At 39.0% G+C, this 26,606-nt stretch overlaps 1 protein-coding gene across 1 annotated transcript in view; it reads right to left on the reverse strand.

The window, feature by feature from the left end:
- pappaa (pregnancy-associated plasma protein A, pappalysin 1a) overlaps positions 1 to 26,606 on the reverse strand; it is a 93,285-nt gene that overhangs the window by 53,267 nt on the left and 13,412 nt on the right. Inside the window, exons 3-10 of the mRNA XM_013909321.1 lie at positions 23,514 to 23,659; positions 22,902 to 23,195; positions 22,367 to 22,559; positions 22,007 to 22,128; positions 12,298 to 12,799; positions 3,272 to 3,400; positions 2,710 to 2,801; positions 467 to 663 (exon numbers count right to left, since the gene is read on the reverse strand). Coding sequence (XP_013764775.1) covers positions 467 to 663; positions 2,710 to 2,801; positions 3,272 to 3,400; positions 12,298 to 12,799; positions 22,007 to 22,128; positions 22,367 to 22,559; positions 22,902 to 23,195; positions 23,514 to 23,659 — 1,675 coding nt within the window. The remainder of the gene's footprint in view (positions 1 to 466; positions 664 to 2,709; positions 2,802 to 3,271; positions 3,401 to 12,297; positions 12,800 to 22,006; positions 22,129 to 22,366; positions 22,560 to 22,901; positions 23,196 to 23,513; positions 23,660 to 26,606) is intronic.

A 26,606-nucleotide genomic window follows, 5' to 3' on the forward strand; every position in this document is an offset into this window, starting at 1 on the left:
CCCCATAAAGTAAATCATTCTATTTAGGTAGTCAGCCCCTTTCCTGCCTCTAAAGAAACACATCAAGGCAGCAAGCAGCCTTAAGTAAAGCTTTGTATGCTTCTTCTATAAGCATTACCTCAGTGAGAGCAGAAAACCTGTACATGCAATTTGGGAGACATCTAATTAAAAGTCCCGATATTACCAATTAGCTGCCAAAAAAAGCTATTTCGCTTTTTTTTTTTTTTTTAAGTGTTGCAGAGTCTTCTGCACTGTGAATTTAACAGTGTGAATAAGGAAGCAACAGTCATAAGAATCATAGATTCAAAGACCTCTTTTTTATGATTGATTGCATGATACAATATTTATCATCTTAATATATTTAAAATATATGTTAACCTCTGGTGTGACAAATTAAGTTAAGCAATTTTGTTAAATGATGGTAACTTTAACTGGTATTGGTAGGAGAAGACAGGTCTGGCCTTACCTTAGTCACAGCGGGATATCCAGCAGCAACTTCACCAGAACAATAGGGCTTTTCTTCATGGGAAACTTCAATAGAGGAAGCCCACTGGTCCAGGAAACCACTGGGGGTATAGAGGCCACAGTCTCTCACACCTGTCTCTCGCTCAAAATCCTCGCATACCCCATCACCGTCATAGTAGTAGCACATGCTTGGCTCCTCTGCATTTGAAAACACAACACACTTCAAATAAGTTATCTGTACGATAAAAATAACTTCTTAAACAGAAGGACTGAGTGCATCAAAGATATCAGCGTGGTTCATCTTAAACATATCTCTCACCGCCACCCATCTCTCTTGTTGAGCATGTCCTCATTTGGAATGAGTAGAGAAACGAGATCAGATAAAGGCAAGAGATGAATGTAAGGGATAAAAGGAGTAAGAATCAAATTATAAGGCGTATATAGATGTATAAGGGCAGAAGGGGCAAAAAATAATAAGAAAGAATAAAAGAGAAAGAGAGCAAAACAGACAAGCACAGAAAGCGGAGGGGGTGGAGTGGGGTAAGGTCAATGGGTAGAGTAAGATACAGCAGTATTTTTTTCCAGACATCCCACCCGGAGTTTGGGGCTGGAACTGAAAGCTTATGGAGTGGAGGAGAGGGGAACTGAGCAGGGAGGTTTGCCTGGGCCTCACTGGTCTCAAGTCTCAGCTAAAGCAGCGTCAGCCGGTGGGGTTCCAGTTGGGGGGAAAGGCGGCACTCTGTGCCAAGTTGGCCAGGGCCTTCTCCTCGAAATTCCACCCATCTACAGCACAGCCAAAAGCTCAAGTCAGTTCTGTGCTCTGGCAATGGTAAAACGAGGGGCTACTGAGGGGGCATATAGAATAAGTCTCCTGCCACTCACTCAGCAGCAACAGAGGCGAGGAAGAAGGGGAGCAGTAAGACTGAGACAAGAGGAAGTTCAAACAGTGATTGTGAATGGTAGAGGAATAATAGGTAGAATGTGAGCTAAAGAGACAAGGAATAGAATGAAAAAAAGGTCAGAAGGGGTGTGCTTTAGTATTAGAGTTTGATAGAAATTAAACTTAGATTAAATTAAAAAAAGATTGTGACTGGGTGCCTTTGAGATTTTTTTAAAATTATTATTCTGATTGTGGGCACAAACAGACAAAGAAAAGAGTGAAATCTGACTTAAAATCCAACTGGATTGTAACAGCAGGTGGGTTTGTATGCAAAGAACTTGTGATTATCATCAGTTCCAGATTTAAACCAGCTGAATCATGATAGCCTATTAAAGCTCCTCCAGATTGTAACATCCTAGACCTGTTGTATACTTACTGTTAATTGTCCATCCAACTCGTTGACAAGCAGGCACTTGCTTGCACATACAGACAGATGGACAGAAGGTCCCTTCATTATAGTCTCAGATTTCTGTGTAAAACCTCAGCAGTGTTGAACACACACAAACATACACACACTTGCAAGCATCCCAGAGCACTGCAGTTGGTGGAAAAACAGCACAGCCAGTTCAGTCATCCAGCAATCTGACAGGGATTAAGTGGCCACTTCACAGAGGGTTACACATGTGTATCCATGTACTGTACATACACAGAATCACAAGAGTGGAAGAAATATGATTATCAGCTACTGGGACCCAGAACAAAAAGTCATTCATCTATTTATAAAATTTAAAAAAACAAATTATAAAAGGAGATGTCTCTCTTTTAACTATGTTAAAAAAAAGACCCAACATTTCTCTATTTAAAAGTTATGATTTCTAGTTTTTTTTTTTCTTTATACAAGAGGTTGGAGTGATTATGATATCTCCTGGTGTTTTATTTGTTTGGAATAGGCATTGAGTACTTGAAGTACACCCAGACGATGTGTCAAATCCTTTCATTCACAAAGTGAGTCTTGTTTAAATGTCTGCAGTCTCTTTTTATTGTGAAATAATGAGGCATGGGAATCCAAACAGATAATAATAATGTGAATTTTTTTTTAAAGCATTAATACTTTACTAGAAATCCTACCTTTATAAAATTGTGTGTGTTTATGTCCCGTTTGCCAATTAAAACAAGTTTATTTGTGATCACTAATGAAACAGTTTATTGTTTTTTTTTAGTTTTTTTTTTTTAACTTTTCTTGCACAAGGAATTATTTCAAGACTATTAAATGGTTATGCATACGCTGCTATATCATCCTATCATACTGAAATCAGAGCTATGGACAGAGCATCAGATAGCAGCAGAGCATTTTCAAGACTTACCAACACAATTGAAGAATGGCTCTTTCTTGCACTGACTAGAACAGCCATCCCCATTCATAAAGTTCATATCGTCACATTCCTCTCCTTTGGAACTAAAAGAGCAGGAGACAAGTGCTTAGAATACACACAGATATATATATATATATATACACACACAGGGCTGCACGTAAGTGGTTCACCAGTGCGCATTTGCTGTCAAAATAAAAGACGCACACCAGATAAGAAGTTGGAAGGCGCGTTTGAGTACATAAGATGTTCTGGAGGAGGACAGACATTTGTTCAGAAGATGTCGAAGAAGCAAGCTCCATAAGCAATTACTTTGGTGTTCCTCCACTTTAAAAGAAGGTCGTATTCCCAGAAATTCCGAGAAATTCTGAGAAGTACTGAACAAATGTCTGTCCTCCTCCAGAACATCTTATGTACGCAAACGTGCGTTCCAACTTCTTATCTGGTGTGCGTCTTTTATTTTGACAGCAAATGGGCACTGGTGGACCACTTATATGCAGCCCTGTGTATGTATGCATATATATATATATATATACACACACGTGGTGCCTGTTACCTTTGGATGCGACCATCACCACAATAGGGTGCCCCAAGTTGATGCACCAAAGGTGGAGATGGCTCACTCTCACTTTGCCTGGAGATTGTTTGGACCTGGTAAGTATACGTAGCATGTGGTATCACATCCCTGCACAAAGAGTGAGAAAAAACACAGTAAGTTCATATGTCTGGACAATACAAAGAAATACCACATGCAAAGAAAGTAAAAGTAAAAGACTGCATACGAGAAACCTTCATAAGACCAGGTCGGTGGAGATCAAGTTGTTAGAATTGTTGCTAAGTCAACTGGTGAGTTTGTGTGTCTCTTTATTCAACTAGTAAACTTCTAAGTTTGTACTTTCACATATCTGTCTTTCCGATCGACTGATACGTCTGCTTTTACCCACTGCATGTCCAGCTTTGTTGTGTTTCCTTATCACAGCGATTCAAGGAACCATTGTGACGAAATACGGGAGAAATAATGGAGGCTTACTCACTTTGATTGTCTAAGTCACCATAATGGTTTTTTGAGGCACCATGATAAGGATTTCTGAAACAAAAAAGTCTGAAAGGAAAATATATAAATAAGAAAATCAAAGCCATAAACAAAAAAATAATCAAAGCTATGAATGAGAAACCAAAACCACTAGACAAGCAATTAATCCCAGGGAAAGAAAACAAGTAAATAATAAAAATGTAAGTGAGGGTGCTTTTTGGAAGTAAGTATTGCAAAATGTTTATTTATTCTCTCTGGTTTGTTTGCCTTTACGTTGTACCTCTATCATAATCAGATTGCCTCTTCTAACTACTGGTCCCTGTAATCAGTGGAATTACTTTCTTTAAAAACTGAGGCAACTGTGTTATTTTATGACTCATTACAATTTAACAAAGAACAAGAGTAAAAATAAGTAAAGGCAACGAAAGAAAGTTCTGGAAACATGCAATAAAAACAAAATAATTGAATCACAAAGCACCTTCATTTACATCTGTATTGTTTAAGTTTTTTTTTCCTGTTTTGATACTTTTTTTGGTATTATTTTGGTTTCTCATTTCTAGTTTTGATTTGCATTTGTTATGGTACGGCTTCTCATTCATCATTCTTAGGCTTTCATGGTTTTGGGGGGTGGATAGTGATCATGGCATAAGATTTGGGAACTTAAATATAAGTCTTTGTCAAATTTTGTCTATATTCATATATTCAGAGTATTAGAATCTTTTGATTTTGAGTCCGTTATTGTTTAAACAGTATAAATACCATGATTCTTTCAATAAAATATGTACATGCAACCACAGTCATGAGGAAGACTGCTGACAGTTGTCCAGATGATAATCATCCATACCCTCCATGAGGTGGGTAAACCACATCTGAAAAGACTGTCTGTTCATAGAGTTTACTCACAGAGTCAATCGGATGTTTCGACGCATGTTAATGGAAAGTTGACTGGAAGGGAATGTGTGGTAGGAAAAGGTGCAAAAGCAACACGGGTGACTGTAGCCTTGAGAGGATTGTCAAAAAAAGTCAATTGAAGAACTTGTGAGATGTTCACAAGGAGAAGATTCAAGAAAGGAGCTACAACTGTTATACTGTAGCTAACCGAGACAATGTTAGAAACGTCTTACCTGGAGAAAAACTTCTAGACTGTTGCTCAGTTTGTAGAAATATTTAAATACAGAGAATGTGCTAAATGTGCTACACAGTGACGGTGTTCAAAACAACGTGTGTTTAGTCCTTAACAAGACACGCAGATGTGTTAAAAATTAACACATGATGTGTTATTTCTAAAACATCTGTCTTGAGCGTGCGAGCTGGATTGTCGAGCCAACTCCCCTGATCTGAACCCCATAGAGAATGTATGGGATGCTGTCGAGTGGAAGATGAGAAACACCTGACATAAAAATACAGACAAGGTGAAGGTCGCAATCAAAGCAACCTGGGCTTCAATAACTCCTCAGCAGGGCCACAGGCTGATTGCCTCAGTGCCACACTGCGCTGAAATTACTCAAAAATATGCAAGTATTTGTGTGAAAGGAGCCACAGACTTATGTATTGAGTATATAAATGAACATACCTTACAAACGCTGGACATTTCTGTATTGCATCTTTTGATTGATCTTAGGAAAGATCGTTATTATTTGAGATACTGGATTTCTGATTTGCAGGCGTTATAAAAAAATCACTTTACATTTAAAGAATACAACTTTTGAATATATCTTTTTAAGACGTTGTAGTATAATCAAACAGCGCAACAGTTAATGTGCAGTAGCGCATGTTCATGTCTTTCAGTTCTTAAAGTAAAGGGACTGCTTGAATGCTGTATGCATGCAGCCTTTTTTTTGGTATATCTGTTAAAAACGGCATCTATGAATGGGATTAAGTAGAACCAATAGTTTAGCCATGGATTATTTCACATGGACCATAAATATGGCTATTACAGAAAGCACCTCGCATACAGCCCATAGAATTACATAGCAATGAGAGACGCATACACACAGGCTTTAATTAAAACACGCACAGGCATATCACACTATTCCCAAAGCTGCCATATATTCCAGAGTGTGAATGTAACGCATCAGCAGGATCAAGCACTAAACTTTCCCTGGTACCCCAAAGATTTAAACTAAAGAGTCAGATCATACTAAAGAAGGCTTTGAATGAGGTTCAGGAAAGCCTTTGCCTTTTCTGAGCACTTTTTTTTTATTTACTACTGAATGAGAACACGTAAATGTTTTCAATTAGAGGCTTAGGGTAAAACATGTAATCTCTTCTTCACTTTTCCATGTTTGTTCATGGCATTCCCAACAGAAAGACCTAGACCAAGTGCAAGTTCGCCGTGAAGTACGAAATATAAAAAGTGACAAGCCTAAAGATCAAGTAACAAAATGAATTCTCTTACAGCAAAGTTCGTGCCTGAGATTAGTTATTTATGTTGGCTTTATTATTATCAACACAGAACGTTTGGCCTGACAGACTCTCATCTGCACAACAGTATGCCCTGTTCCGCAATGTTGGTTCATACTGGTGCAACTCTAGGTTACACTCAAACATGTCCCTTCTAATTGAATTAGTTTAGCCTCTGGAAAAGTCAAGCTCTGGGAGACTTTATCTTTGAGCAAAGCAAACATGCAGAATAGACGGAAAGAAGAGAGAAACAGATGCCGCTTTGAAAGGAGGCACACAACTTTCCCTTTTGTGGATGGGCAGGTATTTGGGCCGCTCGGTTTCAGGCAATCCAATGCACTGAAAAGCACTAGCACTTACTGATTGGGCCACAATGGGAGGCCTGCTCATGCAAGAACAAGCAGAAAGGATGATTTTAATGACTGGATCTAATGAGGTAATCTAGTTCTCGTTAGGCTGATGGTCAGTCCTTCTAGCTTTTCACCGTCATCTCACAAATACAACTAAAAACAGTGCTGTAGTTTTCAATACATGGCTGTTTGAACAAACATGCTGTTTGATTTAGGGACTAAAATCAAGATAAAAACAGTGCTGCGTGCTTCTTTCTCTGACAGACAATTTTCACACATGAACTCAGGTAAATTTCTCAGGATAGGTCACACAACTGTCTTACATGTAGGGAGTGAGGTAAGATAAATACATTCCCCAGATTGTTACCACCAACATTCTTACCTGGGTGCAATTAGACTGTGTACTATCAGGTTAAAAACCATCTCACGATTCGATTATATCAGGCATTTGGGTTCTCGCATGCACGATGATGTGATTGCTGGGAAAAGCGTGTAAAAAATGGCTCACGACTCCGGGGAATCATGTTCTTCTTTCAGTAGCAAAGTTGGAGCGGCGGTTTACAGCCATGCTGGGATTAAAAGGCTTAGAAAGGAAGCTGAGGTGAGTGACTAAGCCAAAGACTGTGGTTATGTCCGGCGCCTAGGTCTATACAGGCAAAGAACTGCAAACTCGTTACCCGTGTCAATACTGTAGCAGTCAATTGCAAACATTTTATTTAAGCGTGCCCCATGACTTTCTTATTTAAAAAGCAATAAACAGATTATAAGCTCATGTCGACTGAGCCATATATCATCCTCAGTTAATTTCTGAGAAAACACCACGAGATCAGATCCCCCTCGTGTCATACATCACAGTCAGCTTGGGGCACAAAGGCAGTTTCCTCAGGACCTGCAAAACTCCATCGTGGGGTCCTTTGTCCTTTCGCACAACATTTTTTTCTCCTCTTGTCACTGATATAATGATACAACACAGCTTCGGGGAAGCGGGTGAAATAGCTGCGATATTTAATCTACTGATTTGTGTTCACGGTTATTAATTTTCCCATTTTCTTGTTGAATTAATTAATGTGAAGTTTAATCAATGAATTTGCGTTCACTGACAAAGTAGCCAGACTTTCTTCTCATCATGTTTTTGTGGGGATTTTTGTTTGTTTTGGGGTTTTTTTTTTTACTGATCTTGAGCATGGGTTTCGGAAAGTCTTTCAAAATTTTGTTTGAACACTGAATGCTTTCTTACTGAATTATTTTTAGTCCAATCCATGTGCCTGACCATTTTCAGAGCCACTTAATGCCGAACTTTGAATGATTCAGGCATAAAAAAGGCACCAGTTTAAATGTGGTCATATGTTAGTAAAGCCACTGGCAGCAGAGAAAAATGAACAAATAGCATAGAGATTTTTAATTTGTTTGTTTGTTTGCTACCTCAAAAGCACATAGTGATGTTGTGGACGAATTTATAACAGCCACACCTATAGGTTTCAAACAATTTAGTATCAGAATTCCTATCCAGTATTCATAAAAACACACTTATCTGTAACTAATTATAGCTATGTAAAATATCTGCTGTATAACTCATAGCTCAAAGGACCTTACTACAGTCACTGTCAACGTGTCACATGATAAGATTTCATCATTAGTGCTTTTTTGTTCTTCTCAAAACCCCAGAATAATTTTTTTTTTCATAGTGGCTCTCTTGTGAAGTCTTGAACAAAGCCCTGTAATATGCATTTCAAAGGTATTCAAAACCACACAGAGCCATGAGTTAACATACGTGAAAGCTACTAACAGCAAGAAGTTTGCCGGTGTGTGCCTGTGCTCGTCTGTGTTCTCCAGCCTTTACTGATATGTGGACACTTATGTGCAGATGCATTTCCATTCTGTAGCTCCTTGTTGTTCTTGGCGGAAAGACTCCAGATGAGAAAAACAGATAAATGTATGGAAGTTGAGAAAAAAAACAACTTAATTTGAACCTGCAAGATCACCAAACAAAGCCTTACTTTTCAGGACTGTTAATTATACACCTACACTAACCTGTGCTATATGTATAGAGCTAAAATAAATTATTCAAACAGGACAGGAAATCATTTTTATGGCAATCGTATGCCTTTTTAGAAGTCCTCTGGGTTGCGCGGGTCTGTAGTTTCTATTTCCTTTTGCCTAAACAGCTGCATTTGCCTGATGAAAAATGATCAAATAAACTAAACAAGGACAGAGAAATGTCCTGGCTCTTCCTGAACCTTTAACCCTTAGCTGATTAATGACTTCTACCAGTTACAAGCCAGACTTTACCAGATTAAAAACAACTAAAAACACATCTTTTTAGAATTGCATTTTGTTAACTTTTGTCTGTTTTGGGGCGATCGTGGCTCAAGAGTTGGGAGTTCGCCTTGTAATCGGAAGGTTGTCGGTTCGAGCCCCGGCTTGGACAGTCTCGGTCGTTGTGTCCTTGGGCAAGACACTTCACCCGTTGCCTACTGGTGGTGGTCAGAGGGCCTGGTGGCGCCAGTGTCCGGCAGCCTCGCCTCTGTCAGTGCGCCCCAGGGTGGCTGTGGCTACAATGTAGCTTGCCATCACCAGTGTGTGAATGGGTGGATGACTGAATGTGTAGAGCGCTTTGGGGTCCTTAGGGACTAGTAAAGCGCTATATAAATACAGGCCATTTACCATTTTGTTTTATACCTTGTGAAGCACTTTGTGATCTTTTATCTAGAAATGTGCTATATAAATAAAATTTTACTTTACTTAGTTACTTTACCAGATTACTAACGGTTTGCTATGGATTATGTTTTTTATGTTTGTAATGAAGAGGCGATCGAAGAGAGTAAAGTAATAATCGCTGTAGCTGCTGTCGAAGGATTTCCGACTAATCAGTGATTTTTACTGCTTGTTATGAGAAAAAATAATCCCCTAACTCTATTAACAAAATAAATTAATGTGTTGACAATAAAGTGATATAGAAACATTGCCTACTTTTTCAAATAGCTGTGTGAACTGAGTGTGAACATTAGATTGACTTAAAGGAAAGAACTGCTGTTCCCCCCATTTGACCAGAACTATATATAAAGTCCTCGGTTTAAGATCTAACTTGCTTTCAGAATTAGCCAAAAAGAGTGCCACACAATAGTTAAACAAGCAAATCTAGACTTGAGTAGCTAAAGGGATAAATGTGGCAGATAATATGCAGAACTGTACAGAACCAGAGTTAAATTGCAAAGGGGGCAGTAGCAGCACTGCTACTGGACGACCTCCTTTGAGGAGGAGTGGAACCATCTTCTGCTACCTTCTTTCCTTACACTTGCTTGACCTCCTAATACTGTCCCTCTTTGCCCTCCAATCATGGCCATAAGTTACCCCTCAAGTAGTCCTAACTCCCACTTTGCATCTCGTTACTTTGACCAAACAATCCATCATACATGGGTTGATACTTAGGAGGTATGTTCTCTGGCATCTCCTTTGCTCAGTTTGCCTCAACTAATCTGAAGGCCAGTAAGCCTGAAAGTGGAGGGTCAATCATCCGTGTCTGTCAAACCCACTGAAACATACTGCAAGACGATGCAACTGTCTGTGTGGTCAAGAAAAGCATTTCAGCAAATCGACTCAGGTAGTCAAACGGAGCACTTTACGCTGGATTTGTGGCGGACAAAAACATCTGGGTGACCTTCACAATGTCAGAGGTTATGTTTGTTTCGTTATGCTTCGTGACGAGCCAATGGGCCTGCATCAGTATTCCGAACGGCGTGTCTAATTTAATGTTTATGCCCTGATCAGTAAAAGAAAGTGAAAACATTATGCCCCTTCATTCTGCCTTTTGGAGGTTGTACAGTATGTTTTTATTTTGTTTGTTTTGTTCCACAGTGTTTCCAAATAAATTGTCCTAAAAGACACACTATTCTTCTTCAGTTGGATGAGCTACAGACTTTTATGGCTAAAACACACATACTTACTTGCTAGATCTTCGCTGACCATTTAACAGAAACAAGATCGCACATGCTCTCACAACAGAAAACAGACAGCCATCGCAACTGACCACCACCACTGGAATGCAACCACAGCTAGTGAAATACACCACAGCAGTAAAACTACCTACAGTACATCAATAATAACTGAAGTGTGCCAAAACCTCAAAATAAATACATTCCTACTGTAGGCAACCTTCCACGGATACTCACACTATACTGGGAAGTTATGTACAGGCACTTTATGGAAGTTAGATATCATCACTGCATCCTGCATAATGTGCGTGCTCACTGTTCTGCCTCTTATCAAGCACTATCCTTCTCATGGGAACCAGACTGACAGCATGATAGTGGGATAGCACAACACACAGCTCTGTCATGTATAGCAACATGTTTTTTTCCTGTGTCAGCACATTCCATAAAAGCAAAGCATTAAATTCTCACCACAGTGTGCAGATAATACCTTCAACAGGCCGTCTATTTGCCCTTTCATGGAATATGGGGGGGGAAGCAAATGTGGGCAATAACTGACCTATGACTTAAAGGAAACAAATGTTGGGCAACAGATTTGAAACTGCAGAACAAGAGGCGGCTTGCTTATGTTCCTGGGGGCATTAAAAAGGATATCTGGTATTACGAGAACATAGCTAAGTGAATAGTTTCCACAGATAAAAAAAAAACAAAACACTTTTTACTGGCATGCCCTGAAAAAACTCCTAATTACATCACACTAAAGAAGGAAGGTATACAGTGACTGCTCAGCAAGTCTCCATTTTTTCTCATAAACAACCGTTTGCAGAAATATTTTTCAGGCTGCTGCAAACTTATTGTACAAGCAGTTTTTTTGCATTGTTTTGTTTGTCTTTCTGCCCACCTGCCAGCAAGCTTGCACAAAACATATGACAAGCTGAAATACATAAAACCTGGTGGACTATGAACAAAAATGGGCAATCTGATGAGTAAAGTAAGGGATTACTATTGCAAAAACGGTAATTAGATTACCGTTACTTCCCGTAGGAACGCTGCGTTACTGCGTTACTAAAACCGTGATTTTTTGCAATAATGTCTCATGACAGTGACGTAAGCAAGTGCGACGTTCTATATCGAGTGCAGGAGAGAGTATGAGCGTGCAGCGTTTAAAGCCTGGAAGTACTGACCTTACTTTAAGTTTGACTCCATAAAAAGTGACAAAAACATTAGCGTCCTTTGTGTGTGGGAAGAAAACTTCTTGTTATAGCAAAAAAAAACAACCCTAAACTTCCAAGCAAGCACCGAGCGGGCTATGACAGAGAAACTCGCGGATTCTTCAACTGACCGCGGCACACCTGCACCAGCGTAAACCTCCGCCTACCCCACTCCTGCTTTACAGGTGAAAATAGAGCAACAGGACCGCTAGTCTTTGACTTTAATTATTTTCTGCTGTGTTTTACTTGCATGTAATTGAAAGAGTGAGTGTAAACACAAAAATTTTTTTTTGCTTGATGCATGAAGTTAAAAGATTACAACTAATAAAACAAGTTTTAAAAAGGGACTTTTCCTCAATTTACAACCTCTTCAGGTTGTAAATTGTATTTTTAAAAAGTAACTAAGTAACTAAGTAATTAATTACTTTTGAAAATAAGTAATCAGTAAAGTAACGGGATTACTTTTTTGGGGAAGTAATCAGTAATTAGTTACTGATTACTTTTTTTTAAGTAACTTGACCAACACTGACTATGAACAGGCCAAGTCAGAAATATTTCACTCAGAAATCTTTGTGTGATCCTGACAGGCTTTGAGTGGCGATTTACGTGGAGGTTTGGGCACTCATAGAAAAATATTCACCTACCAGGTCACTCACCTATCTGTATATCGGTGGGTAGGTTCATTCAGCAGCAGACCGTTGGGGGCATGTGTGAAGGGTGGCTGACGCAACAGGCGGTAGCGTAAAGGCTGGCAATGGTTGCAGAGTTTATAGTCTGGCTTGGATGTCAAGAGAGTGGCGTCGATCTCCAGATGATGCTCCATAGTGTAGAACTGTACCCCATACACCTCTTCCTCAATGTCCAGCTTCATAGTGAGCGGGGTATCACAGAAAACATTGCTGGGACCCAGTGAAATGTTGTTTCCACTGACGGTCAGCAGCAAGATGTTATGGATCGCAGGCAGCGCTGTTTCCTCGCGGCTAAGAAATGTAACCCACACAGTCAAGGAGTCAGGTACCAGTGGGTAGGCGAACTCTAGCTGAAGCATGCAGCCCTGTAAAGGGCACTCTGGCAGGCCAACGATGTCTTGCTCGGTTGCTGAATGAGGGCTCCAGGTACGCACACTTGGTTCACAAGCCTGCTCCACATCAGGAGGGCCTATGGGATGAAATTACAAAGCAGTCACACACACACACACACGTAGGCAACACAAAAACTTTAAATAATTCACAAGCTTATGTTGACCATTTTAGATACAGCTATGGGTGATTATTAAACACTCATGCAGACACATAATGATGAATTCAAATACACTATTGTACAGAACTATTTTAAGATAACCAAACAGGTAAATTTAAACTAAATATTAAAAAAGATTGCTGACAGATTTTTATTTTTTATTTTTTTTAATCGCATCAACAATCTTTTTGGTGTATCTGCAGTGCTTGCAACATCAAGGCTGAGGTGAAACTGAGAGTTCATTGTGAGTCCATCTGCAGAGGAAAGGCAGAGCTGAGGTGTGTACCTTCTGAGAGGGGCCCTGTGCAGGGTTCTCACTTCAGCGCAGTCATTACAACCTCTAACAGTCACACTCCAGCCATATTTGGAGTCCACACACAGCTAACTTGGATTATCCCAAGTGACGTACACTAACATTCATCAAGCACTTTTAGAAGCCAGCAAGCGGCAGACACTATGTTCTCCCTCAATTTCCTTTTGTGCATTTCCAAGCTGGCAACCAAAGAAGCCATTTGCTAACCTCATTTCTGGGCACCATGCAAAATTCCAGTGTTTAATCAAGTGAAGACTGAATATGGTTTCCAAGCCACATTATCTCAACACATTTATTATTGTACTGTAAGTGTGTGTGTGTGGCCAGTGTGGAGGTGAATTAAAGAAAAGAGAAAGAGAGTAAGAAATAGAGAAGAGAGGGAGAAAAGCGGGAGGCTGGAAGAGAATGAACTAAGGTACTCCAAGAGGTTGGCTTTGCTCGGCTCATGTAATCCCGGCTTTCTGGGTAAATTTTCATTGAGTTTGCAAGGAAAGGAGCTGTAGCCACTGAAAATATTTTGTAATGTCAGCTGTTATGGTGGGCCCCACTCCTGCTCTGGCACAGGAATTATGTGGTTGAAGATTTAAGAGGAGAAAGAGTAGAGGTGCCATTGTGTAACCCAAGGCAGTATAAACTGTTTTTTGTTTTGTTTTTAAAGTTGATTGGCAGTACCCTTGTTTGTTTTGGGGTTTTAAAAATGAATTTAATGTAGCTTTATATGCAAATGACGTTTCCACATTCAAATTTTACACATTCCCAAGAAATTGGTGCCATTTGGATTCTTGTAACAAGGTTTTGTTTTGGGTAAAATGGGTTAGTGCTTGTTATTTTTTGTTTTCGCTGCAGTTTTTGTTCCCCTTCTGTTAAAAATTTGAATTTGTCACATCCCTTTTTACAACCCCAACTCTGAAAGAAGGAATGGGATAATTTGCAAGAAAATTTGTGTAAAAAATATTTGTGCTATTCACAGTAGTAGATACAAAACATGTCAAATGTTTAGACAGAAAAATACCACCACCCCTCATTATGAATTTAACAGCAGCAGCACATCGCAAATAAGTAGAGACAGTGTTTACCACCATTTCTTTTATTTAACAGGAGCGCATAAACATGTGGGAGCTGGGGAGACTTTTAGGAGACAAATGTTGTTCTTGGCTGTTCTTGTCTCAGTCCTGGGTCATTTTTATCATATTTTGTTTGGTGACACATTGGTTTAGCATTGTCTTGCTGAAAGAAGTCGTGATCTGAATGACAACATTTTTTACGAAACCTATATATACCTTTCAGCACTGATGGGGCCTTTCCATATGTCCAAAGTCACTAAATACAAGCTCATACCTTCAGAGATGGTGGCTTTTGAACTGAGCAGTGGTAACAAGCGAGATGGTCTCTCAACTCTTCAGTCAAATTTCAATTTGTTTGACCACAAAACAATTTTCCACTTTGACCCAGAGAAGAAAGTAGCATTTCTGGATCATGTTCACACATGGCGTCTTCTTTGCATCATAGTGCTTTAATCCCAGTTCCAGTTAGCACAGCAAACTGTGTTCACAGATAAGGATTTGTGGAACTGTTCCTGAGCGATTCTGTGACTTCAATGATAGAATCATGTCTGTTTTTTAATGCAGTCCTGCTTATTGCCACCAGGCCTGGGGGCATCCAATATTTGATTTCCAGTCTTGTCCAAAGGCGTACTAAGATTTCTCCAGATTATCAAGTTTTTATTATGAGATGTACTCTAGATGATGAGCTATCCATAGACTTCACAGTTTAAATTGAGGATTATTATTTTGAAATTGTCATATAATTTGTAACTGCAGTTTTTGTGCAGATTAGTGAACCTCTGCTCATCTTCACCTCTAAGAAGCTCTGGCATTCTAACATGCTCTTATTATACCCAATAATGTCACTGAGGTGTTGCCAATTAACCTAATTTGCTGCAAAATGTTCCTCCAGCTGTTTCTTTTTAGTGCCACTTACTTTTCCAATCTTTTGTTACCCCATCATCAAATTAAAAATGAGCTTTGAAAATTGCTGCATTCTGTTTTTATTTACATTTTACACAAAATTGCTGCATTCTGTTTTTATTTACATTTTACACAAAGTCCCAGCTTCTTGAGATTTGGGGTGATGGAAGTTCCCTGATTGTTCTCATTAAGAAATGACTCATGAAGTAGCATACTTTCAGTTGAAATGCAAGGCCTTCCCCGAAAAAGACATGTGGATGTGAGCATATGCTGCTCTAAAAGCTGTTTACTGTGTGCAGAACTGATGAACTGATGATTATAACTTTGGCATAGGTATGAATGTCTGTTGTCTCTGGCAGAACCTTGTCTTTGACCCAATGGCAGCTGGCAGCCAAATATGTTTCAGTAATTGTTGAGCTAGGTTAAACTTTTTTTGCTGGACAACCCTGCATATTTCCTCCATTTGTGTTACTCCAATACTTCTTTTTTTGTTGTTGTCTGGTTGATATGAGGAGAGATTTATATTTTTTACCAAATGTATTTTTTGTTTCTTTCTGCTAATCAAGCAAATCCTTCGTTTGGAGGTTTATGCTTAACTTTAAGACTATTACACTCTGTGAGGCTTGCTTGCACTCCATACTGTACAGTAATGCCACTGTTTTGCACATGTCTCAACTCTGTATATTTTTATATATTTTATTTATTGTTTACTCTATTTAATTTGTAAAATATGTGTACACACACACACACACGTAGAAAAATATTTAGTATACACATCCAGAAATGCATATACTATTATATATTGTACATATATTTATTAGTTTCAGATGTAGCCATTCTTGTATTTTGCTTGTTTACATTATTGTATTTTGCACAACTCTGTTGCTTGTGAAGCTCGCACACAAGAATTTCACTCACATGTGCTGTACCAATGTACCTGCACATGTGATGTGACAATAAAAGTGATTTGATTTGATTTGATTTTTTGCCACATTTAAACTTTATTTAATAACTGTCTGTTAAATGCATCCTAAAGGCTCCTCGTCAACAAAAATGGAATTCCTGACTCGGCAATGACACTGGCCAGAAAACTGCGGCTGAAACATTTTGCTCTTTTCAAGTCAGGACAATTAATACTGGCTGTAATCGGTGAAGTACAACTCTAGGATAGATGTTGGTTACAATCATACTGATCCAGAAAAAGTCCATAGAGCTGGATGAATAAACAGACAGGGATATGTCCGGGCATGCACACTTTATGCTTTCTAAGAAGTGTCTGGCTCTGGCTTTCACTATCGATGACTCACTGTCACACTGCTACACACTTCCTCACTTAGAAGGCAGACGTCAACCCCCCTCCCCCCCTCCAATGCTTTTGCCCTGACACATACAAACAGAGAGACACTTTGCAGACACACAGACTCACTTATACAGGCAATGGGCACTCTTGTCTTGAAAATATATATCAAATCAGGTAGCATTTACAAGCCTTTTTTTAAATTTTAAGTTATTTTGGTGCACAGTGAAGGAGCTAACTACTATAACTCAAATAGTTTACCATAAGAAAATGTTACAAAATTTACAAGGGACTTTATGCTCTCTGTACACTAAAGTCACTGTAAATTTGGGGTGAATGTGTTAGAATTAAATAGATTTTTTTAGCTGAAGCAGCAAATGTGTCCTTTGATTGTGACAGAATGACCAATGTGCTGTGTTTGATCCTGGCAGGATGGATGACAATAATCTCATCCTTTGATATATTGTTTTGTGCTCTGTAGTGTCAATTTGACAGCAGTAATAAAAGACAAGTGATAAATTACATGTGTAGAAGCTATCAAAGTGTCAAGAAAGACTACCAATATCATCAGCTCTGTTCACTTCATTCCTCTCGTTTAATTCCCAATGAATCCATCCATTTATCAAACCATCCATTTCAGATGTACTTATTCCATCCAACTGTTTTCTTCCATTTATCTAAATCAGGGGTGCTGGAGGGGCTGGAGCCTCTCCCGGGTGCCATAAGGCAGGATAAGGGGTCCTGAACAGGCCGCCAGTCTGTCACAGGGCTAACACAAAGAGACAGACAACCATTCATGCTCTCATTCACACCTAAAATTTAGCATCTCAAATTAACCTAATGAGCGTGTATATAGAGTGTGGGAGGAAGCCAAAGTACCCAGAGAGACACCAAACGGGCACAGGGAGATCATGCAAACTCCACGACAAAAGGCCCGACACTTGGCCGGTGGACTCAGGCCCAGGACCTTCTTGCTGTGAGGTGGCAGTGCTAATCACCATTCTGCTTGCTGTTTTTCTTTGTTCGTTTGTTTGTTTGTTTGTTTGTTTGTTGTATTGTTGTTTGAGCCTAATGCAAAATAGCAGTCTATGCTTATACTGTCAGGCAGACAAATCTTTAAAAACTCTTTTAGTGAGGTGTCTGCAATCTCTGATTTTTCACAGATGCTTGCTGTTTAGTTTAAAGGATTAAATCCATAGATATTTAGAGAAAATAATGTTTGTGCTACAGATTGCAAGTGAAACACTGCAAAGTAAAGCAAAATACAGTTGTCAAACATACACATCCTGAACCTTTTCGCTTGCATCATGCAGTACTGTTTTCAATCAGTCCTCCTTCACTCATGTCACCAACCACATGCAATTCTCTTAACTATCTTGGGTGGTTTCGATCCCACCCAATCTCTCTTACCCACTCCTGGAATCCATATCCATGTGTTTTTGCCTTCCCCCCCCCATTATTGCTTTTTTACTTCAGCCAAATTTCTCCAGGGCTTAGAGTAGTAAAGATTTATGAGAAGCATTCTGGCTCACCCTGGCCATGCTAGTGTTTCCCAGTCAAGTAGTATAAGGAGGAAGACATTGAAGAACAGGTGCCATGTATGTTTGCATTCACGTCAATGCGCCCATCTTCCAAAACAGGAATTTTTGCCAGTAGTCTAACTATAATAATCTTAAAGCAAGTAATTTAATGTCTAGCATTCTAATGACAGAACATGACTACTGATCACATTTGCAACATTATAGAGGGACAGCAGCTGCAGTATTCTGTGTATCCAGTGAGAAGCTGGCCCGAGCAGAGTTAAGAGAGAACCAAACAAAGACCCTTTCCAAGAGGGGAAAAAACAGTTTAAACACACATCATATTAGACAAGCCCAGACTTGCCTCTGGTTCACACACTATAACCAGTGTAAAGGCAAGGTTCAGCAGCTGCTGTTCAGCATCCACACATACTGACACATGATTCAGAATTTTAATCATCTTTGATTAGGATTCATTTCTAGCCTTGTGTTGTGGTTTGACTGTTACCGCAGGTATGACTTTATTATTTATATTTATTGTCACTGATGTGTACGTGAATGTAAAAGTTGAATTTATTTATTTTTATATAAGAGTCTGCTGTATAAACACTCAGCAGGTGCTTTATAAGGTACACCCTATGGACCTAACAAAGGTACATGGGATGTACACATCCTATTGCTGCACCTGTTGGATTGAGATCTGGTGACTGTGGAGGTCATTTCAGTACACTGAACTCCTTGTGATGTTCAAGAAACCAGTTTGAGATGATTTGGTCTTTGTGACATTATGCACTGTCCTGTTGGAAGCAACCATCAGAAGATGGGTGCACTGTGGTCATAAAGGGATGGATATGGCCAGCAACAATATTTAGGTGAACTGTGGGATTTAAAAATTTTTTAGTTGTCCAATTTTGGTGAGCCTGTGCAAACTATAGTACATTCAATTTCCTGTTCTTACCTAATAAGCACAGCACCTACTAGTGTGGTTTTCTGCTGCTGTAGCCCATCTGCTTCAAGGTTTGACATGTTATGCATTCCAGAGACGCTTCTCTGCATACCTTCTTTGTATTATGTGGTTTTCTGAGGGGCTGTTGCCTTCCTATCTGCTCAAAGGACTTTGACCTCTGCCATTTTTGTTACTCACTGGTTATTTTCATTTTTTCAGCTCATTCTGTGTAAACCCTAGAAGTGGCTGTGCAGGAAAATCCAAGTAGATCAGCAGTTTCTAAATTTCCTTTTTTTTTTAATGAAGGATTATATAATTTATGCATAGTTATTTCATGAATATGTGCATTCCTATCATTTTGTAGGTTAGGAGTTAAGCTCATATTTAAATAACTCTGCTTAAATAAACGTTTGTTGTAAAATGTAAATCCTAGTAATTCTATATATTCGATCACATCAATAAAATTTTTGTGAAATTAAATTTAAAATAGAATTTGAAAAAATTCAGTATTAAACAGTGCTTATAGTGCTTCATATGAGAGATAAATAAACATATATTCAATTTAAACTAAAACAAAGCACAGTAGAGACAAGTATAGATCCAAAGAAAACCTGTCCAAAACAATCAAAACCTTGCCAGCCTCTTAAAATGTAAGGCCTAATAATGACTGGATAATAGATCTCGGTCACAGAAGCTGTTATGGATTCTGGGCTGGTTCTGCACAACCTTATTAGTAATTATGGTTTTTCCCAGTTGCTAAGATCCTTTTTTCTGAAACCGTCCCCTCTTTTCTGAAAACTGTAAACACAAAACCCAATTTTCAAACAACATTAACAAAACCTCTGACTCTACTGGCAAAAACCAAACAATCACATCAAAACAATTTTATCTGTGCCCAAAACCGCACAAAGTTTTCAGACAACAGAAAAGTCAAAAAAATAATAACACTACAGAGCATTCCTTAAACACTACAGCAAAAACAAAAAGATGAGACATTTTTTGTGAGTAAATTATAGGCATGTAAATCTCATACTATACGTTTCAGGCTGTCCATTGTATGTACACAAACATGGTCATTCCCAATTGCCAAGTTTTCATCTGAAATTGTTGTTCTCGATCTCCCATTTCCTCCTTTGCGCCTCACATTGTTTCGATTTATTGTTGGTATCAACCGTCAGCTCATTCTTGCTGGCTGCGCACTCTGTGCTGGCATTTGTTGGTTAACATCAGCAACAAGCCATTGTGTTTAAGAAGTGACATCTGTTTTGCAGTTGTGTTTAACATCTGCCTCCTGTAGTTAGGATTATACATCACAAGTGAATAACTGTTCGAAATGTGTTTTAGTGAGTGTGAATATGTTTAGAGATTTGCAATGAGAGCGAATGAGATCCTGCAAATTGCGCTTAACTAAGCGAAAACTAATTAAGCCAAACAGTCCAAATTGGTAAATGGACTGTGCTCACATAGCGCTTTTCTACTTTGAGCATTTAAAGCACTTTCTTACAAGAAGGCTCATTCACCTATCAACACACACACACACTTTTTTCTGTGCCCAACCAGTTTTAACCAAATGTTCACACACTCACACTTTGATGCATTGCAGGCAACTCGAGGTTCAGTATCTTGCCCAAGAGTGCTTTGACAACCAGACTAAAGGGGCCATGTTTTTATTCTATTCTGTTTTGTGTAGACAAGTTGGCAAAATATAACTTTCGAAGATAAAGTCAATAACACTACAAAACATTATTATTACTATTATTATTACTATAGTTATTTTTAGGGGTGCTATGATGAAATTTAGAGATGCCTGAGCACCCATGAAAAGGTTTAAACGCCCTTGTGAGTGAGTCATTGCAACATCTTGATTTCTTTTCTTTTTCAGCCGTTCTGTAGTACATTTGCTGGAGCGCTCTTGCTCTTTGTTCTGTTGCATGACCCTGTTCCAGCCAAGCTTTAGCAATAAGACAGATGGCCTGACTCTAGAATACTTCATGGTCATGGTCAACTCAATAATTACAAGGCCCCCAAGTCCTTTGGCTGGACAAATCATCTCCCTTACACCGCCATGCTTCACAGCTGGTGTAAGGTGTTTGTTCTGATATTCTATGTTTGTTTTTTATTAAACGTGTTGCTCTGCTTTATGGCCAAATGCCTCCACTTTGGTCTCATCTGCCCAATGGACATTGTGCCTAAGAGTCTAATTGTGCTGTTGTGAGTTTTACACTTAAGATGCTAACTGAGGTCTGTGGATGTACCTCTTGGGTTTTATTCCAGTTTCCCTAATCATTACACTGTCTTCAACAAGCAGTTGATAAGGTGCACCTAACAAAGTGGTCGCTGAGTGTTTATATTATTTCAAATGTTTATTGCACTTTTAGCTGCACTTAGTTACATGCATGCATAATATCCAAAGTATGTTTGATGCTGCCACTGCCAGGACAACAGTGAGATCAGAGGTACACAGATGGGACAGCAACTATTTTTAAATCTTAAATACTTCATCTCTACTGCCTTATTTATGTCCCAGTCCAATTCCTCTTCTTTCAATTCAGCACCAGGGCAAGACTAGAAAAGGGAAAGACAAGGCTCCTCTCAGTAGAGCGTTAGCGCTAACATGTGATCTTTGACCTTGGTTTTGGGCCTGAACCTGCATATGGGAATTGTGGTACCATACAGCACCATCCATTGGGAAAGGACCTCCTTGATCCTTCCATGTTGTCCCACGGCCCAAGTGTTATGAATCCAGTGAGTCATTTGCATAGTTTAGGGTTGAGTCAGTCACCAAAGGTTTGTGCATGTTGGGGTACTGACTCACACAAATTAAACAAACAAACAAGCAACAAAAAGTTACCTCAAATTGTGTTATGGTACTGTAAACTGTGGATGTGGTGTGGTTTTTATATGAAAAATTGCTTTTAGAAGAAAGAGGTCAAAAAATCAAGAAAGTGACAGATGTCTGAATGACATCAAAGATGTGTTTCTTTGATGTAACAAAGATGTGTTACACTTCCACAGCAAAAGCCAGACTAGACTGGGAAAATTCAGTGTCAAAAAGAAGTCAAGTATAAAGTACTGTACTGTACCTTCAGCCTCTCGAGGGGACCAGTGACCAGATGGATCACATGGTCGTGGAGAAGACGAGTTTGATGCATACTGTAGTAGGACTCTCCCTTCAGTGCATTTGTCACACACTGATCCCACTTCTCTAGGAAACCAACAGGCAGTACAGCAACCAACTTAGATACATACCAAATACACGTCATTTATACGCAATAAACAAACACAAGAAGTGACAAGACAATTGTAACAATGTTAAGCTTATTAAGCCCTTTAGATTTGGACTCACTTTCAAGTACGTAACTGTGTAAACAAGATATTTAGTATTAAATTCCCATCACAATACATGGATGTATCAGAACTATAACATATCTAGTTCATCTCACCTGTCATAAAACTGTCCGGAAATTGGTGGAAACCATTCCAGGGTGATGGAATTATGATGCTGCTCAACCACCTGAGGAGCCATTGGCACCAGAGGAGGTTTGGAAGCAGGCTGCCAGGTCTGATAGATGAGGTCCAGGTAGCAGTGCATCCTAGCCACCTGGTTCATTGTGAAAGAGTCTGTACAAGCATCATCTGCAGAAAAAAGAGGTAGTTAATCAGTGTGAGGATACAATTTGAGATTGATCATCGTGCAGGTCCATTTTCTATGAATAGAACAAGCTACTTTAACAAGCTACAAGATAATTTATGAGCATTTTCCCTTTAAATAACTTTTTAAAATTCTTTAGCACATTATGAGTGCCATGAAAGATTCGCTAATGCTGAGATTCCCTAATACTTTTTACACACACTATGCACACAGACTCAAAAAGTTCTCTGGGACAATTTCTATACATTAGCTGTGACACACAAAAAGGGTAACTATAAAGTTTTCCTCTGGTAAGTAGCTCAACACATGCAGAGGCCCAGTCTCACCTGCATAACTCATGTAATTGTTAAACGGTGTATGCGTGAAATGACGGATGCCACAAGTATCATTGCCTGGTTCAGGATCGCTGCAGCCTTTGTATTTGGAAGTGGGTTTGGTGTCTGCACACAAGTCCCCAGTCTCCATTGAGGGCTCAGTCTCCAAGCACGCATCATTGCATGATTCAGTCTCGGACACACCTCGAAACACGTGGTAAAGGCCGAGGCTATGACCAATCTCATGGACCATTGTGTCAGTGTGACCAAATGTGCCGTAGAAGGAAGGATTCAGCACAATTCCACCTGGAAAAACACAGTGAAAGAAGTCACTCGCACTCAATCACACACCACACAAATGCCTTTTCCTAATGTAGTGTAAAGTAATTGTGGCACAGGGGTATGATTCAGACAATACATTATTCATGGGCCTCCTCAGCTTCATTATCACCTTCTTCCCTGTTAGAGCTGTGATGAAGACAGAAACTGCTTGGGGCTTGAACTGTAATTACTCCAAATCAACAATCTGGGCTGCCAAAGAAGTTGAAGGTGATGTGTGCCTGTACTTATGTAACTGCATGTGAGTTTGCATGCATGCATTTATTTATGCACTTTGTCTTTTACCCAAGTGTGTGAGGGCTTCTTTGTCCCAGGGCCATGTGGCAACCCCTGCCAGATCTTCATCAGAAGAATTGGCAAAGAAAACATTCAGGTGAGTTGAGCCATCCAACTGCAAAATCTCTTTGATCTCTTTCATATCCAAATAGGCTCTGTGGAAAAAACCCAAAACAACACAAACACAGTATTTCACATTAAGTTAATGGCTTAACAATTAAGACAGTCATTTCCAGATTTCACCAAGTCCAAAAAAAAAAAGAAAAGAAAAGAAAAAACACTGTTCCTAGCCAAAAGAGCTTATGCAGTGTCATCATTCACGAAACCAGAACTCAGATTTAGGTCCCTAATGAACTAAAATATTTATTTAATGTGCTGGCAGTTGCAAGGACCTTGAAACCAAAAGAATGAAGTTCCAAGAAGAATAAATGATCTTGTTGAAGCCAGCTAGTGTTTTAAACCATGTGTACAAATTAATAAGGACGTAATAAAATGCATCTTCTTCAGCTGGTTAGGGGTGAAGAATGTTTTCCTTCCTCCATCCAAAATGAATGTTGACTACAAACTATCTGGCACTGCCAACAAGTACTTACATAACAATAAAATTATGTTTTACTTTCTTTCACCAGCGACTGTACACCAGGAGAGGGTTGTGATGTTTTTAAATATAATTATATTATTATAATCACTGTAAATCAAGTTGCCATCAGTCTGATTTACACTGAACTAATTTCAGGCTTTAAGGCTCATTTACATTTTTGTGGTGGAAGGGAGAGTACAGACCATGTTGTTGACGTTATCATTTAGAAAGTACAATAAACCGTATAATAATCCCAAATGTGCATTTATTGACAGAGTTTGACTGGAACTACAGTGCATGCTAAGAGTCACTATGATGTTTTTCTTTTTGTGTGCATGACAGTGTTTTATGTTGAAGGATGAATCAAGTAATAGCCAGTTCTGAAATGGTTCTGGCACCTTATAATTTCAACATACAAGCCACATATACTTTACTGCTGAAAGTCAAATTAGACACTTGATATTGTTTCAGTTCTTTGAGGTTTGTGGACATTTGTTTACTCACAGCTCTACTAAGATCCCGCCACAACATTTCTGTTGGGTTGAAGTCTAGACTTTAACTGGGTCTTTGCAACAGCTTCTTGAGATTATTGTCCCATAATTTCCGAATTCAGCCAAACTTGATGCTTTAGACACATGACCTTAAAAGGGTCTGACTGAGTTAATGGCTGCAAGGTCCCGTGACTGCAAAACAAGCCTAAATTATTACCCCTCCACCACCGTGCTTGACAATTGGTGCGAGTTGTTTGTGCTGATATGTTCTGTTTATTTTTTGTGGCACTTTGCCTAATGGCCAAAACATTTCCACTTTGGATTCATCTGTCTTGTGGGTTGATGAAACTTGGCAAACTTAAGCTGTGCTATCTCATTCCTTTTGTAGAGAAGAGGTTTTCCTGTGTCGACCCTTCCAACCAAGCCATACTTGTTAAGCCTTTCTATCAGGAAGGTTTTACCATGTTAACTGAGGCCTGTAGAGTCTGAGATGTAGCTCTTGTTTTCTTTTTTTTGTATTTTGTCTTGTTTGTGGGACTTCTTGACTCTTCCTGAGATGTGATAGCCCAGGCCACCAGACCTCCAAAACTCCTGTTTTTATTATTTGATTAGTAGCAATTGGCTTCTACCCTTTTAGTTCTTACAGAATCTGGTGGGTGTGCTTGGTTTTTCAAAAAACTACTGAGTCCTGGGAAAACTTTTTTCCTTTTTTTCCCCACATGATTGTACTCCAAAGTTGTAAATATATGTATATTGTGATAAATATTTGAAATATGAAAGCCTTTTTCTTTGAATGTCTATAAATACCAACATTTTTATACAATGCATGAGAAAATTTTACTCTACCCTTTTGTATTAAGAAAAAATATTATAATTTATATGATGGATTCTTAGCATGCTCATAGAATGAAATAATGTCCTACAACAAGATGTTCTATTCACTGCATCATGAGTTTTCTACCGAGAATCTGAGACCAGTCTGACTCATTTATGTCAGCCTGACATTTGAATTAATTGTTTAGGTATTCCGATGTCTCCCTTCTCAAGGCATAATCTTCTGTCTCAGGCTCTGTGAGCATTAACGGCAGTACAAATGAGTGCAATCACTCAACACAATGAGATATCTTTCCAGCAGTGAAACTGTCATTCATTTTATGAACACGTCAAGCACAGTTTTCTCTATGAGCCTGGCTGGTGGTCCTGGCAAAAAGCATCAACAAGCTCAGTCATCTCTTGGAAGAGTCAGTAATTTGTTGCATATGCTGAAATGATAGTTTATTCTTTCCCTTTGGCTTAGGGAGACTTTTGAAATAGATATTCAGTGGATGTATAAACAAGAGTTTATCAGAAACAAAACAAGACCCAAGTCATACTATGGCAAATTAGGTCTGTAGATGTTTTGACCCATTTTGTGTGACCCTTTTGCCTGCCTTTTATTTTGTGCTCACATTTTGCATGTCCTCATAAGATTAAGTGAACTGAGGCTAAACCTGACTCTCCTCCAGTAAATAAAAATAAATTGATTTCATTCACTGTTCTTCTTCTGTGGTCACTTGTAGAGGGCAAAAGGCAAAATGCACCCTGGAGACCCGGCTGCCAGTCAATCACATGATTAGCTCAGGAAGACATATCCACACCTACAACCACTTTAAACTTTGGATTGTGGGAGGACAGCCACATAGGCAAACTCCTCAGAGAAAGGAGAAACAAAACAGGAGGTCCAAATTTAAATGCTATTCACTTTGCTTTAATTCAGTGTCATTTTAATCATAGACTTCCCTGAGCACGTTGGATTTTATTAACTTAGTACATGAAAAGTGTCAATTGTTTTTAAAATTTGTTGAATCGATTCCAGCACCAACTTTTCGTGCATGCAAATCAATTTGTAAAAGTTTTTTCTTTCACTACATTTCATATTACATTTGTCCAACTTAAGGGAACTGAGGTAAATATATAGATAAAAGGAAAATCTTCAAAGACTCATACCTTTGTGAAGTGTAATCCTGGACTGAGCTATTTATATTTACTCTC

Source organism: Pundamilia nyererei, unplaced genomic scaffold, assembly GCF_000239375.1.
Source record: "Pundamilia nyererei isolate P.nyererei 1_Seehausen unplaced genomic scaffold, PunNye1.0 scaffold00002, whole genome shotgun sequence".
Classification (NCBI taxonomy): Eukaryota; Metazoa; Chordata; class Actinopteri; order Cichliformes; family Cichlidae; genus Pundamilia; species Pundamilia nyererei.